This window comes from Tupaia chinensis, unplaced genomic scaffold (assembly GCF_000334495.1).
Source record: "Tupaia chinensis unplaced genomic scaffold, TupChi_1.0 Scaffold000259_1, whole genome shotgun sequence".
NCBI lineage: Eukaryota > Metazoa > Chordata > Mammalia > Scandentia > Tupaiidae > Tupaia > Tupaia belangeri.
In genome coordinates, this window is record NW_006159739.1 from 1,237,833 (window position 1) to 1,253,412 (window position 15,580).

Consider the following 15,580-nt stretch of genomic DNA (forward strand, 5'->3'; position numbering starts at 1 on the left):
CCCTAGCAGTATTTAGTTTTCTCACAATTACATAAAGTTTTTTTTTTCCTCTTTTTTTTGGGGGGGAGAGGTTTTTGGTATAGGGTGCGTGCACTCGCCAGGAATACTGAGAGAGATAGAGACAGAAAGTGAGAAATCACCCCCTGGGGGAATGGCCATGGCGCAATCCCTTCTCCTCCATTCTCCTCTTGGGATCTTGGGCACGCACACACAAGCTCCTGGCATCAGTTTGAGCCACCGGGTCTGGGACTCGAACCACAATCAACTACATGGGAATCCAGCGACACAGTCATTATGCCAACTGCAGGTCCCACAATTAGATAAAGCTTTCAAAACTGAGGATGGAGAGAAGAGAAATCAAAAGCCCCCACAACAAATCTGTAATAAATACCTTGGAGCTTTGAAAAACCTAAGCAATGAAAATCAGGAGTATTTGGCAGAGAGAGAAGACCAGGAGGGGAACAGGAGAGACTGCAAATAAAGTCAGCAAAATGTACAAAATGAGGAGACCTAAGAAAAGCTAGGGCTAGTCCATAGCATGGCGCAGAAAGGATTACAGGGGCCGGCAGGTGGCATGTTGGTTAAGGTGCTGGAATCTCATATGGCAGACCATGGTTCAAGTCCCAGACCTGGTGGCTTGCTTTCTCACTTTCCCTCTCTCTCTCTCATCAAAATTAAAAAATAATAATAATAAATATTAAAAAAAGAAAAAGAGGGGGACCATCAGGTGGTAATAGCATGGCGCAGAAAGGATTACAGGGGCCGGCAGGTGGCATGTTGGTTAAGGTGCTGGAATCTCATATGGCAGACCATGGTTCAAGTCCCAGACCTGGTGGCTTGCTTTCTCACTTTCCCTCTCTCTCTCTCATCAAAATTAAAAAATAATAATAATAAATATTAAAAAAAGAAAAAGAGGGGGACCATCAGGTGGTATGGTGGTGGAGGCGCTAGACACTCCTACATGGCCAACCACAGTTCAAGTCCCAGACCTCGTGGCCTGCTGTCTCACTTTCCCTCTCCCTCTCTGTGTCTCTCTCTGGTCAAATTAAAATAAGCAAATAAATGAATAAATAAAATGAAATAATTCTTTAAAAAAAAAAAAGAAAACAAAAGAAAGCAGGATTACATACAGTCAACCATGGTTCGAATCCCAGCCTCAGAGGCTTCAAAAACATGCTGGGTGCATGTACATATGCAAACTAAACCCTAATAGGATAGACAGACAGAGGAAAGGAGACTGCATTGTGACCATTACCCATTGGGGGGTGCTTTCTCTCTTTCTCTGGCAAATGAGCTCCAAATAGTTTTTTAAAAATTATTTTATTTTATTTATTCATTTATTTATTTTAATTTGACCATGATTCTTTCTCCACTCTCCTTTCTGGATTTTGGGCACTTATGCACACGCGCCCAGCTTGTTTTAAGCTGCTGGGTCCGGGACTCAAACTGCAGTCAACTACATGGGAGTCCAGTGATGTAACCATTACACCATCTACTGATCCCAATTTAAATGTTTTTAAACTCCAGAGTCTGGAAGATTACAATGACATCTAGGACAACAATGACAGTGATCTTTAAAAAACTATTATTTAATAAATAGCAAATAAATAATAAGAAGAATGACTAGTATTCTTTACAACAGCCAGTACTTTGGGCCAGCGAAGTGGTTAAGGTGACTGGGTCCCACATGGCCAACTGTATGGTTTGAGTACCAGATCTACTGGATTGAAAAATCATGCCAGGGACCAGCAAATAGCGTAATGGTTATGTTCTTGTACTCTCACATAGTTGACCACAGTTCAAGTCCTGGACCCCACAACCTGAAACTCGTGCCGGGTGCATATGCACGTATGCCCAAGATCCTGAGAGAGGAATGGAGAAGGGATTGTGGCATGGTCATCCCCCCAGGGGGTAGTTTCTCTCTTTCTGTCTCTCTGTGTGTCTCTGGTGAGTGCAAGCGCCCTAAAGAAAAAAAAAAAACCTCTCAAAACAAAAAAATAGAAAAATCACACTGGGCACAGGTGTGTGCATGCCCAAAATCCCTAGAGGAGAAATGGCAGAGGGACTACAGCATGGCCATCTGCCCTGGGTTGGCGAGGTGATTTCTCACTTTCCCTCTCTGTCCTTCTTCAGCAAGCACATGCACCCTACAGCAAAACTAAAGAAGGAAAACAGCCAGCTAGTACTTCTTACACTAGGCACCATTATGAGTACTTTATAAACATTCCATACCTAACTTTCATAAAAGTCACCATTTTGCACAGTGTGCTTAAGGGATTTTAGGCACAAAGATAAAAAAAAAAAGGTTAGAGCTTAAGACCATGTCTACTGAACGCTCTGGAGTCTGTGTTCTCACCGACTGCTGCCTGTAGTGGCATCACTTTGGAAGACACATTTGCAGCCAGGTACTTCTAGTCACCTTGCCATAGATGAGGCTCGACAGAGCCTTCTTCCCACATAATTCACCGCAGCTCACTTCGGGCCCTGGCTACTCGGTAATGACAAAAGGCTTAGTGCAGCTGTGGCCAACACCACAATGAGAAGACCAAGTTCTATACTTGCCTGTCAAATGGAACATCCACAAGAATCCTGGAATTGGTTAAGGAGAGAAGACAATTCTTCTGTAACTTTTAGGGAATAAAGAAAAATAATTTTAAGCAAAAGTAATAATCCACTCTAAATCAAAGTTCTAAGCACAAGGATGATGCTTTTCTGAGAGCTCACTGTACACCTGCCCTCTACAAATTGTCACAGAATCCTACAACTGATGTTTGCCATGCTGAAACAAAGACCAAGCTGAGCAAGATCTTCCAATTTTTCAAAAGACAGAAATATTTTGTTTGATGAGGAAGACCACTATATATATATAAATAGATATATGAGATTTTTGCTATAGGGCCTTTGTGCTCACCGGAGAGAGAGGCAGAAAACAAGAAATCACCCCCGGGGGGATGACCATACCCAATCCCTTACCTTCAGTCTCCCCCTGGGATTTTGGACATGTACATATACATGCCCAGTGTGAGTTTCAAGCAGCAGAGCCTGGGACTCAAACCATGATCAGCCATGTGGGAGTCCAGCGCCTGAACCACATGCCACTTGCCGTCCCCTTTTAATGTATTTTTAAAAGTCAGAAATCACCCCCGGGGGGATGACCATACCCAATCCCTTACCTTCAGTCTCCCCCTGGGATTTTGGACATGTACATATACATGCCCAGTGTGAGTTTCAAGCAGCAGAGCCTGGGACTCAAACCATGATCAGCCATGTGGGAGTCCAGCGCCTGAACCACATGCCACTTGCCGTCCCCTTTTAATGTATTTTTAAAAGTCAAATGCCGGGACCAGCAGGTGGCATGGTGGTTAAGATGCTGGACACTCCCACATGGCCGACTGCGGTTCGAGTACCGGACCTGGTGGCTTGCTTTTTCACTTTCCCTCTCTCTCTCTCTGTGTATCTCTCTCTGGTCAAATTAAAATAAATGAATGAATAAATAAAATTAAATAAACAATTATTAAAAAAAAAAAAAGTCTAATGCAAGGCTGGGGGCAGCAGGTGGCATGGTGGCTAAGGGGGCTGGACTCCCATATGGCCAACTGCGGTTCGAGTCTCTGACCTGGTGGCTTGGTTTCTCACTTTCTCTCTCTCCCCCTCTCTCTCTCTGATCAAATTAAAATAAAGCAAGAAAGAAAGTGGAATAAAATAACTCTTTTACAAAAATAAAATCAAATGCCAGTCTGGCTTTACAGCACAGCAGTAATGTGCTCAAGACAACTAGGCCCCACATGGCAACTGCAGTTCAAATCCTGGCCAGTCAGTCTAAACACACCAGGTGTGTACATGAGTGCCCAAGAACTGAGGGCCTGGACGAGCGCAGAGAGGGGTTCACAGCATAACCAGACCTTGTGGAGGATGATCACATCCTCCCTCTCTCTCACATGGCACATGGACACTCCATCATAAACTAAGGGAAGAAAAGTTCTACATGCAAAAATGTTAAAAAAAAAAAAAAATCCTACTATGAACATTTCTGTATCAGTCTTTGTACGGATATGTTTTTGCTTCTCTTCGGTAAATGCCTAGGGATAAAATGACTGGGTAGTACAGAAAGTATATGTATTTTTAACTTATTACTATACATATATATAAAACACATATTCTATACAAATATATAAAATTTATAAACCCACTGACATACAAATTTGTAAATTTTTGTACTTATGAACTTTATAGAGTGATCTGTGTATTTAAAAAATATTTTTATTTAATCACTAGTCATCTTTACAGTGTACATATTTTTCCCAGTATGAATACAGTGTATATTAATCAAGTCAAAAACATTACTATATACATTATCAACAGATTAATTTTCAGTTTTGTGTCTATTAAATTTTTTTTTTCCTTGATCCCCTCCCTCCCACCTCCCAGAAAATATGTATTTAACTTAAAGAAACTACCAAACTGGTAATGTATCATTTCACTTTTTACCATCAATATGAGGATTTTGGTCACTCCATGCCCTGCCCAAACTTGATATTATCAGTTTCAATTTCTAAGAGATGTGTTTTGGCATTAAGGAATTCAGTGAAATCTCTTTTGATTTTATTTTTAGAGATTTTTGCTATAGGGTGTATGTGCTCACCAGAGAGACAGAAGAGACACAGACAGAATGTGAGAAATCACCCCCGAGGGGGTGGGGTGGCCACATCGAAATTCCTTCTCCTTCATTCTCCTCTTGGCATTTCGGGCATGCACAGTGTGAGTTCTGAGCCACTAGGTCTACCAAGACTTGAACTGCAGTCAATTATATGGAAGTCTAGCATCGTAACCATTATGCCATCTGCTGGTCTCTCTCTTACTGATTATAATTTATACTTTTCTAATAACTATTAGGTTGTAGATAATTCATTAGTTATTTTTCTATGCAAAAATGTGTGGTTACTTTCCCAACAACCCAATTAATATGCAGATTATCTTTTTATTTATTAAATTTTATTCATCATTATTATTTATTTTCATGCTCACCAGAAAGAGACATAAAGACAGAGGGAAAGTGAGAAAGCAAGTCACCAGGTCTGGGACTCGAACCACAGTCAGCCATGTGGGAGTCCAGCACCACTATGCCACTTGCTGGCTCCACTGAAGTATCTTTTCATGAGGTCATTTGTCATCTGCATATCCTCTTTGGTGAAAAATCTGTTCAATCTTTTGATATTTTTATAACTGGTTTGTTTGCCTTGTATTACCAAATTGAATTTTTATATATTCTGGATAAAAGTTCTTTGTCAAATGCAAAGGGTTTTCATAAAGTTCATGGAAAATGCATATCAAGTGAGAGAAAAAAAAAACTATGTATAGATTTGTACCAAAATAAACTCATACTTTAATTGAATTTTTCCATGAAGTCCCTTCTTAAAGTTTCCTTGTACATAAAATGAACCTCCCTGAGCATGCTAGGCACAAGCATGTCCCGGGCGGGGAGGACTGCAGCATGGAGACACTGCTGGGGGTGCACATCTCCCCTTTCTCTCAGAGAGAAAAAAGAAACTTAAACATAAAGCACAATCAGGGGCCGGCAGGTAGTGTGCTGGTTAAAGGCACTGGACTCCCACATGGCCAACTGCGGTTCGAGTCCTGAACCTGGCAGCCTGCTTTCTCACTTTCCCTTTCTGTCAGTCTGTCTCTGGTCAAATTAAAAAAATAACAACAAATGAACTAATTAAATAAATAATTCTAAAAATAAAGCACAATCAAACGTTCAATTCAAATTACCTGCTGATAATGGGGGAAATTTTTCAGAGCCTTGAAAAGTAGACAGGTGACCTCTGACAAGAGACGAACAGGCATGCCCCTGGCCAGTCCCTGACGTGTTAGGTTGAGGGCGCAAGCACTGGCTGTGAACTGCACTGGCAAATCCAATGGATGATTCCTCATTCCTATAGCCACAAGCTGAAGATGAATATGCTTTTAGTGGCATACGGCAATGTTAACATTCTTTATACTGTCTGTGCTCACTGGGACGATAAGACTTCTCTGTTTTCATTACTCTGTACAACATGAAGGTATTTAATCTAAATGCAGCCACGAACTAACTTTGCACAAGCCACTTCCCATCTCTGGACCTCCATTTCCTCATCTGTAAAATTAATTCCATAATCCCTCACTGAGACTTACTCCATTCAACATATTGTTACAGGCATTGCAGGAGACAAGAATATGATTTAAATGGGGACCAGCAAGTGACGTGGTAGTTAAAGTGCTGGACCCTTCCATGTGGCTGACCATGGTTCGAGTCCTGGACCTGGTGGCTTGCTTTCTCACTTTCCCTCTCTTTCTCTCTGTCTCTCTTTGGTCAAATTAAAATAAATAAATGATAAAAAAAAAAAAGAATATGATTTAAATATATTCTTTAGCATAAACCCTTGGAGAGAGGGCATATAAACAATTGAGACTGCAAGTAATGCCAAAACATGAAACTGAAAAAGCAACAGAGAAAATGGTGCCTAAGGTAGTTAAAAAGGGAGCAACCATTTCTGGAAGGGAATTCGAGGCCAGCTAGTGTGTGGACGTTAGGGCAGCTGGATCCCACATGGCCAACTACACACTTCAAGTCCTGGAGCCAGCAGCTTGAAAAACACACTGTGGGGCCTGCAAATGGCGTGATGGTTAAGGGCGCTGGACCATCACATGGCCGACTGCAGTTCAAGTCCTGGACCTAGTGGGTTGCTTTCTCTCTCTCTCTCTCTCTCTCTCTCTCTGGTCAAATTAAAATAAATAAAGTTAAATAAAATAATCCTTTAAAAAAAAGAAAGAAGGAAAGAAAAACACACGGGGTGCATGTTCATGTGTACCCAAAATCCCGAAAGGAGGATGGAGAAGCGACTGCAGCATGTCCATCCCTGCTTGGGGATGATTTCTCAATTTTTCTCTATCTCTCTGTCTCTTTCCTCTCTGGCCAGCACAAACACTCTGTGGCAAAAACCTAAAAATAAATAAATAAACAAATAAATGAAGAAATAAGAAACAACCTTTAGGGCAAAATGAATTCATGTTACAGATTGAGCATACCAAATCCAAAATGTTCCAAAATTCAAAATATTTTGAGCATGGACTTGATACTAAAAGAGGAAAATTCCACCCCTGACCTCATGGGACAAGTCACAATCAAAACACTACAATACAGGGGTCAGCAGGTGGCATGGTAGTATGCACTGGACTCCCACGTGGCAGACTGTGGTTAGAGTCCTGGACCTGGTGGCTTGCTTTCTCCCTCTCTGTCTTTCTCTGGCAAAATTCATGTGAAAAAAAAAATAATAATAATATAAATAAATAAATCTTTTAAAAAAAACCTCTACAATACAAAAATATCGTGTAAATTATCTTCAGGCTGGATGTAAGCCATAAATGAATTTCATGTTTAGACTTGAGTCTCATTCCCAAGATTATTACATTATGGATATGCAAATATTCCAGAATACAAAAAAATCCAAAATCCGGAACACTTCCAGTCCCAAGCATTTCAGGTAAGGGATATTCAATCTGTACCAGATTAGTAAATCCTATTTTAGGCAAAATAGTGCAACGGTTCTATTATCCTCTTAGTCAGATCCCATTTTACTATTTCCTATTCACTATTTTCTATTTACTATTCAAATTTATTCCATATAAATTCAGGTGCTCAAACTAAGACACAACTTGGCAGTTAAGTCTAACACTGCTTTTGTTCTCCACGAGAACACTTGACTCAGTTCAGAGTAAGGCATGTTACTATAGTGTTTAGTGAAAAACTCTTCATTGAACCAAGTGAGAAGTAATAACAGAAACTGCCTTCCTAAGGTTCTGTTACCTTTAAAATAGCAGGCATGGTTATCTGCACTGAGAATGTCTCTGTGAAGAGCCTGCAGAGGGCTTCCTTCACAAAACACGACCTATTCCTGTATCGACTCAGTGCTTCTGAAATCTGACTGATATTGGCTCCTCCAGCAACCTGAAAAACAAAGATGTTACCAGTAGGTTTCACTGCTCATCTATGAGAACAGGCTTTTTGGGGCCTTAAGTTGACAGAGGGGGCTTTTTGTTATCATCTGAAACAATAATCGTAAATGTTCGACTGAGTGCTTCGGGTGCTTTAGAAGTTCTTATTTCATCATCATTCTCATCGATGATAGTTCTCATCGACCTCATGGATGGGTGCAGAGACGTGAACTATGCTGTTTAATGCAGCAGCAATTAAGTGGTAAAGTCAGAATCAAATGCACCTCTCTATGTCCACAGTACAACAAAGACCTCATCTGAATAATGGCAACATACAATTTTTTAAACCATTAATCATGAATGTATAAAATTTTTCTAAGTGAGACCAGAAGGTGGCATGGACTCCCACACGGCTGGTAGTAGTTCAAGACCAGGACCCGGTGGCTTGAAAAACACACAGGGCCCATGTATGAGTGTCCAAAATCCTGAAAGGAGAATGGAGAAGGGTTTGCAATGTGGCCTTCCTCCCAGGAGGTGATTTCTCACTTTTCCTCAAACTGGCACACTCATGTGCCCTGTAGCAAAAAAAAAAAAAGAAAGAGAAGAAAAATTAAAAAAACTTTTCTAAGTATGCAAAAAGGATAAATTAAATAATAAAAATAGATAGGAAAAGGCCACATAAAATGGAAAAAAATGGCTTTTTATGTACTACTTATTTCTAATAGTACTGTTAGTACTACTTTTACTTACTATTCATTTAGCATTATAATTCTTCCTTGCTGCTTCTAAAAATGCATCCCAAAAAGTCTATGCACAAGCCTAACCATGATGGCATAAGCCAGAGGAGATGTGGCTGTATGATGGCTGAGACCACATGGGGGTTCTTAGGTGGGGTGAGGTAGCACTCCCCTGCAGTCCTAGCTGGCTGGGATGCCTGGGTAGGTGGACTGCTACATAAGCCCCACCAAAAATATCCATCTCACCTCGTCTCATCTCCATCTGTCCCTGCTCCTGCTCTCTCACTCATACTAAAAGTTTACATAAATATTTTGGGTCTGAATAGGGGAAAAATACACACACACACACATATTATATATATTAAAAACTAGAAAGGGAAAATTATCAACGATAACATGTATGATTAAGCCACTATGCAGAATATTCTGGATGGGAAATCATGTTTTGTATGTCGTGACTATGCTCAGTGAATAAATGTAAAATTAATTAATTAATTAAAAATTGAAATTAAAAAATATTTTGGGCCTGGAGAATAATGGCAATCTTCTGATTTTTAAAAATTTATTCATCTATTTATTTTTTATTTGGTCAGAGAGGGACAGGACAGAGAGAAAGAGAGAGAGAGAGAAGGAAAGTGAGAAAGCAAACCACCAGATCTGGGACCCAAATCATGGTTGGCCATGTGGGAGTCTAGTGCCCTTAACCATCACAATAATATTTTGGGCCTGGAGAATAATGGCAATCTTCTGATTTTTAAAAATTTATTCATCTATTTATTTTTTATTTGGTCAGAGAGGGACAGGACAGAGAGAAAGAGAGAGAGAGAGAAGGAAAGTGAGAAAGCAAACCACCAGATCTGGGACCCAAATCATGGTTGGCCATGTGGGAGTCTGGTGCCCTTAACCATCACAACGCCTGCTGGTCCTGCAGCCTTCTGATTTTGAATCACCTCTACTCCTCCAATCTTCCCATACCCTCTCTCTGAACCTCAAAATCAGTAAGAAATTTAGACCCAGTTCCTGGGTAGTGAAAAGAAAAGGGAATGGGGCAGACAGGACTGAAAATTCTACAAAATGACAAGAGAACTAGAATGAGACATGGCAGCAAATGTGATGCTCTGCAAGGCAATCACACACAGGAAGGCTCCCAGTTCAATTCCAGAACCTCCCTGAGCATATCAGGCATAAACTTCCCTGTGATCCAAGGCTGGCTGAAGCTGAGGGGTGGATCATGGTATCAAGACCCTTCCAAGGTGGGCCGTCAGGTGATAAAGGCACTGGATTCCCATATGGCCAACTGCCATTCGAATACTGGACCTGGCAGCTTGCTTTCTCACTTTCCCTTTCTCTCTCTCTGGTCAAATTATTATATTGTAAATAACTCTTAAAAAAAAGAGAGAGAGAGAGAGAGAGACCAGCAGTTAGCGTCCATAACTGATGGCTTTTAGATTCATTAGAGAGCCAGAAAATTAGAAGGACTTTGAAATACAATGGCTTTTTTCAAATCAAAAGAATAAAATGTGGCATGGCACATGGCACAGCAGGTGGCATGGCAGTTAAGAGTGCTGGTCTCCAAGTGGCAGACCACAGTTCAAGAACTGGACCTGGAGGCTTGCTTTCGGAGAAGGGATTGTGGCGTGGCCATCCCCCCAGGGAGTGATTTCTCGCTTTCTGTCTCTCTGTCTCTGTCTGGCTGGCGAGTGCACGCTCCCTATAGTGAACACCTCTTCAAATAAAAAAGATATTCCAGCAATGTCCCAGATTATGTGTATACCAAGAGTTTATGTTCTAAGATTTTTTTGACCATTGTGGTCTTTTCATCATTATGACATTACATGCCATGAAACCGAAACAGGCCTGGCTGTACTTTCTAGTAAACAAATCTCAACTACACATATTAACCGCTAAAGTTCTGATGTCTTTTGTTCAAGCCATAACTGATGGCTTTTAGATTCATTAGAGAGCCAGAAAATTAGAAGGACTTTGAAATACAATGGCTTTTTTCAAATCAAAAGAATAAAATGTGGCATGGCACATGGCACAGCAGGTGGCATGGCAGTTAAGAGTGCTGGACTCCAAGTGGCAGACCACAGTTCAAGAACTGGACCTGGAGGCTTGCTCTTTCTCACTTTCCCTTTCTCTCTCTCTCTCTCACTCTGTCCCTCTCTGATCTAATTAAAATACATAAATAAAATTATTTTTTTTAAAAAAGAATAAAATGTGAACATTTCATTAATAGCTCACTATTTATTAAATGTTTCTGGAAATCTCTTTAGTCTCTACCCCTTGGCAGAACTACATAATAAATTATAAAGAAAAGGTTCCTTGGGACCAGCAGTTGGTGTAATGGCAATGTCGCTGGACTCCCATGTAGTCCACTGGGGTTCAAGTTCTGAACCCGGTGGCTTAAACTCATGCCGGGTGTGTGTGCATGCGTGCACTGGAGGAGAATAGAGAAGGGATTGCTGGGCATGGGTGATTTCTCGCTTTCTGTCTCTATGTCTCTGTCTGTCTGGTGAGCGCACGCGCCCTATAGTGAAAACACCTCCAAAAAAAAAAAAAAAAAAAAGAAAAGAAAAGAAAAATTCCTTTAAAGCAGTGACTCTGAACCTTGGCTATACATTAGAATTGTGTGGGAATTTTGAAAATCCTGATGACCAGTCTGAGTATCAGACCAATTAAATCAGAATATTTGGAGAATGGGACACAACAGTGTATTTTAAAGCTCCTAAAGTAATTCAATGTAAAACTGATACAAAGGAACCACTGTTTTGTAAAAGATACACTCTGGGCTGGCAGGTAATGTGATGGTTGGGGCACTGGACTCCCATAGGTTGACCACGGTTTGAGTCCCAGACCTGGTGGCATGCTTTCTTGCTCTCTCACTCTCTCACTCTGTTCCTCTCTGATCAAATTAAAAAAAAAAAAAAAAGTAAATAAATTTTTTTTTTTTTTAAAAAGACATACTACTGAACAAATATATTTAAATATAAGGAAACTTCAAAAAGCTCATGAAAAGTGGAATTAAAATACATTTTGGTGGAACCAGCAGATGGCGCAATGATTACGGCACTGGAATCCCACATGTCGATAGCAGCTCAAGAGTCCTGGATCCTGCGGCTTAAACTTCATACTGGGCATGTGTGTGTGTGTGTCCAAGATCCCCAGAAGACAATGGAGGAGAAGGGATTGCAGCATGGCCAGCCCCCATGGGGGGTCATTTTTCACTTTCTGTCTCTCGGTCTCTCTGGCAAGTATACACACCCAACAGCAAAAAATATTTAAAAAAAAAAAAAAAAAAGTTAATAATACACCTTAGTGTTGTGGCCAGCAGGAGGCATGGAGGTTAAGGAGCTAGATCACATATGGTCTACTGGGTAGTTTAAGTCCAGACCTGGCAGCTTGAAACCACGCTGAGCACATGTGCAAGCATGCCAAAAATCCCAAAAGGAAAACAGAGAAGAGACTGTGTATGGTATGGCCATCCCCCTTGGGAGGTGATTTCTCACTTTCTCTCCGTCTCTCTCCAGGAAGCACACATGCCTTCTAGCAAAACTTAAAAAAAAAAAAAAAAAAAGAGGAGGGAGGGGAGTTTGCAAGTGGTGTAGGAGTTATAAGCAGTGGACTGACATATGGCCAACTGCAGTTTGAGTCCCAGACCTGGCAGCTTTCTCTCTCTTTAACCCTCTCTCCATCTTTCCTGTCAAATTAAAAAACAGTAACAAGGGGGAACCAGCAGTTAGTGTAATGGCTATGTCGCTGGACTCCCATGTAGTAGACCAAGGTTCGAGTCCCGGACCCAGTGGCTTAAACTCATGCCAGGCGCATGTGCATGTGTGTCCAAGATTCCGAGAGGAGAATGGAGAAGGGATTGTGGCGTGGCCAAGCCCCTGGGTGGTGATTTCTCTCTTGCTTTCTGTCTCTCTGGTTAGTGCATGTGCCCTATGGCAAAAACCTCTCCAAAAAAAAGAAAAAACATGATAACTTCTTGGGGACCAGCAAGTGGCGTGGTGGTTAAGGTGCTGGACATTCCCACATGGTTGACCAGGTTCGAGTCCTGGACCTGGTGGCTTGTTTTCTCACTTCCTCTCTCTTTCACTCTCACCCTCTGTCTCTCTCTAAAAAAAAAAAAAAAAAAAAAAAAAAAAAAATTTTTTAAAAAAAAAAAAAAAAAAAAAACAGTAACAAGGGAACCAGCAGATGGCATAATAGTTACATCCCTGGACTCCCACATAGTACACTGCAGCTCAAGTCTCAGACCTGGTGGCTTGAAACTCATGCCAGGAGAATGGAGGAGAAGAGATTATGGCGTGGTCATCCCCCCGTGGGAGTGATTTCTCACTTCCTATCTCTCAGTCTCTCTGGTGAGTGCACATGCCTTACAACAAAAATCTCTTTCAAGAGGAAAAAAAGATAATAAAGTTAAACATTTTTAAGCACAGAATGACATCTAGCACACAGGGATGATGTGTAAACAGCTATACCCATCACTATCAGGCTAAACTAGAGGGTGTGGAGGTCACAACTGCATCTTTTTGTTGTTGTTAAGAATTATTTATTTAAAAATTAAATAAATAATATTAAAAGACAAGTTTAACAAAAAAAAAAAAAGACTGAAAAGGAAGAAATAAAACTGTATTTATTTGCAAAAAAAAAAAAAAAAAGTAATTATTTATTTGTTAGGCCACAGATGGTGTGGTGGTTAAGGGGGCTGGACTTCCCCATGGCCAACTGCAATTCAAGTCCTGGAGCTGGTGACTGGCTTTCTCACTTTCGCTTTCCCTCTTTTCTTTCTCTCTTTCTCTTTTTCCCTCTCTGGTCAAGTTAAGATAAAGTTAAATAAAAATAATTATTTTTTAAAATAAAAAGGAATAATTTATTTAATTCCATTTGTTATTTATTATTTTGTTGGAGAGGTTTTTTGCTATAGGGCACATGCACTTGCCAGAAAAACAGAGAGATAGAGAGACAGAAAGTGAGAAATCACCCCCCCCCCAGGGGGAATAGCCACGCTGCAATCCCTTCTCCATTCTCCTCTTGGGATCTTGGGCATGCGTGTACAGGTGCCCAGTGTTGAGTTTAAGCCACCAGGTTCGGGACTTGAACAGCGGTCGACTACATCGGAGTCCAGCAACATAGCCATTATGCCAACTGCTGGTCCCTTTATTTTTAATTTGAACAGAGAGAGAAAGGGAAAGTGAGGAAGCAGGCCACCCAGTCCAGGACTTGAACTATGGTCGGCCACTGGTGGGAATCCAGTGTCTTTAACTCCCCGGCCACCTGCCGATCCCACAACTGCATCTTAACATTATTTCCCCAAGACCTACCGCATAGTAGGTACACAATAATTACTAATTCGTCTTTGTGATCTTAACACCCAGTATAGAATCTAGTATACAAACAAGCACTTAATAACATGCTGAATAAATAAAACTTATTTAAGGTAAGGACAAACCCTCAATCCTTTCTTTGTAGTCAAGAAGTCAGAATAACCAGCATCCGTAGCCAGTAGTCCCACAAACTGCATCGCGGGCCGCTGCTGTATGAAGAGTTCTACGGCTTGATCAGTTATGCAAGTGCTTCCCGAAATGTCCAGTGACACAATATTAGGTAGAATGTCCTTCTGCTGTAGCAGATGAAAAGCTAGGTCTGACCTCAGGTGCCTGTGATCAGAAATATCAAGGTGAATCAGACACCTAAGTTCTCTGATGACTGCAAGAAACTGTGGTCTGGTCATGGTGAGGCATTTCAGATAGTGCATTGTGAGAGATTTGAGTTGGTCCTTACAGTTAAGAAGTGCAGATATATTCGTGACCAGAGTATTGGAGATATCCAAACTTTCCAGTCTGGGTAACTGAGAAACACTAGCTAGGTCTTCATTATGAAAACACATACTGAAAACACTTAAAATGCGAAGGCCGGTGAGCTGACCAAAGAACAATGGTCGTGAGTCTGGAGGGATGCTCGCTGAGTCTAACAGGAGACACTGGAGGTTCTGCTGGATCCAGCCATTGCTGCAAAGTCCACTAATGATATCTGGGACTGGGAGGTCAGTGTGCACTGCAGTAGCATCCAGTTCAATGAGCTTATGATGGCAGAAGGCTTTTAGGAATGCAGCTGCAGAGATTTTAGCTTTTTGGATATTGACCAGCTTCAGTTTCATTTGGTTGCCTTGGAAAATGCTTGCCGTTTTATCAGTCAGCTTGCCTGTAAGAGAACCAGGACCAGTCTATAATGACAACGAAATCCCATGCCTTTCCCACGTGCATCATGACAAGGAACTAGGACAGAGGCTAACAACAACCACAATGACTACATTTCCTCCTTATTCTGTGCCAGGCGTTGTTCTAAATCCTTATGAAGATTATCATCTCATTTTCTCTTTGCACTAACACTATATCCGACTATTATTTTCTTTTTAGAATTGTTTTATTTTTTAATCTTTCTTTTTTTGAGAGAGACTTTTTGTAATAGGCTGCATGCACTCGCCAGAGAGAAAGAAAGAGAGAAATCACCCCCCAGGAGGATGGCCATGCCACAATCCTTTCTCCTCTTGAGTTCCTGGGCATTCATGCATATGCGTGACTTTTTAAGCTAGTGGGTCTGGGACTCAAACCACAGTTGATTACACGGGACTCCAACAACAAAATTACTATGCCAGCTGCCAGGTCTGCGACTTAAGCCATGGCTGGCCATGTGGGAGTCCAAAGCCCTACCACCACACCACCTGTTGGCCCCCAGACTATTATTACATATATATGCATTTTTTTTTGAGAGATTTTCATTGTAGGGCGCGTGCGCTCGCCAGACAGACAGAGAGAGACATAGAGACAGAAAGCGAGAAATCACCCCCCAGGGGGGATGGTCAT

The 15,580-nt window shown here is 41.2% G+C and overlaps 1 protein-coding gene across 1 annotated transcript in view; it reads right to left on the reverse strand.

Annotated features, from left to right (window-relative positions):
- The window catches only part of ZYG11A (zyg-11 family member A, cell cycle regulator), a 30,326-nt gene that overhangs the window by 13,419 nt on the left and 1,327 nt on the right, over positions 1-15,580 (reverse strand). Inside the window, exons 2-5 of the mRNA XM_027772214.1 lie at positions 14,167-14,918; positions 7,847-7,987; positions 5,773-5,949; positions 2,563-2,627 (exon numbers count right to left, since the gene is read on the reverse strand). Coding sequence (XP_027628015.1) covers positions 2,563-2,627; positions 5,773-5,949; positions 7,847-7,987; positions 14,167-14,918 — 1,135 coding nt within the window. The remainder of the gene's footprint in view (positions 1-2,562; positions 2,628-5,772; positions 5,950-7,846; positions 7,988-14,166; positions 14,919-15,580) is intronic.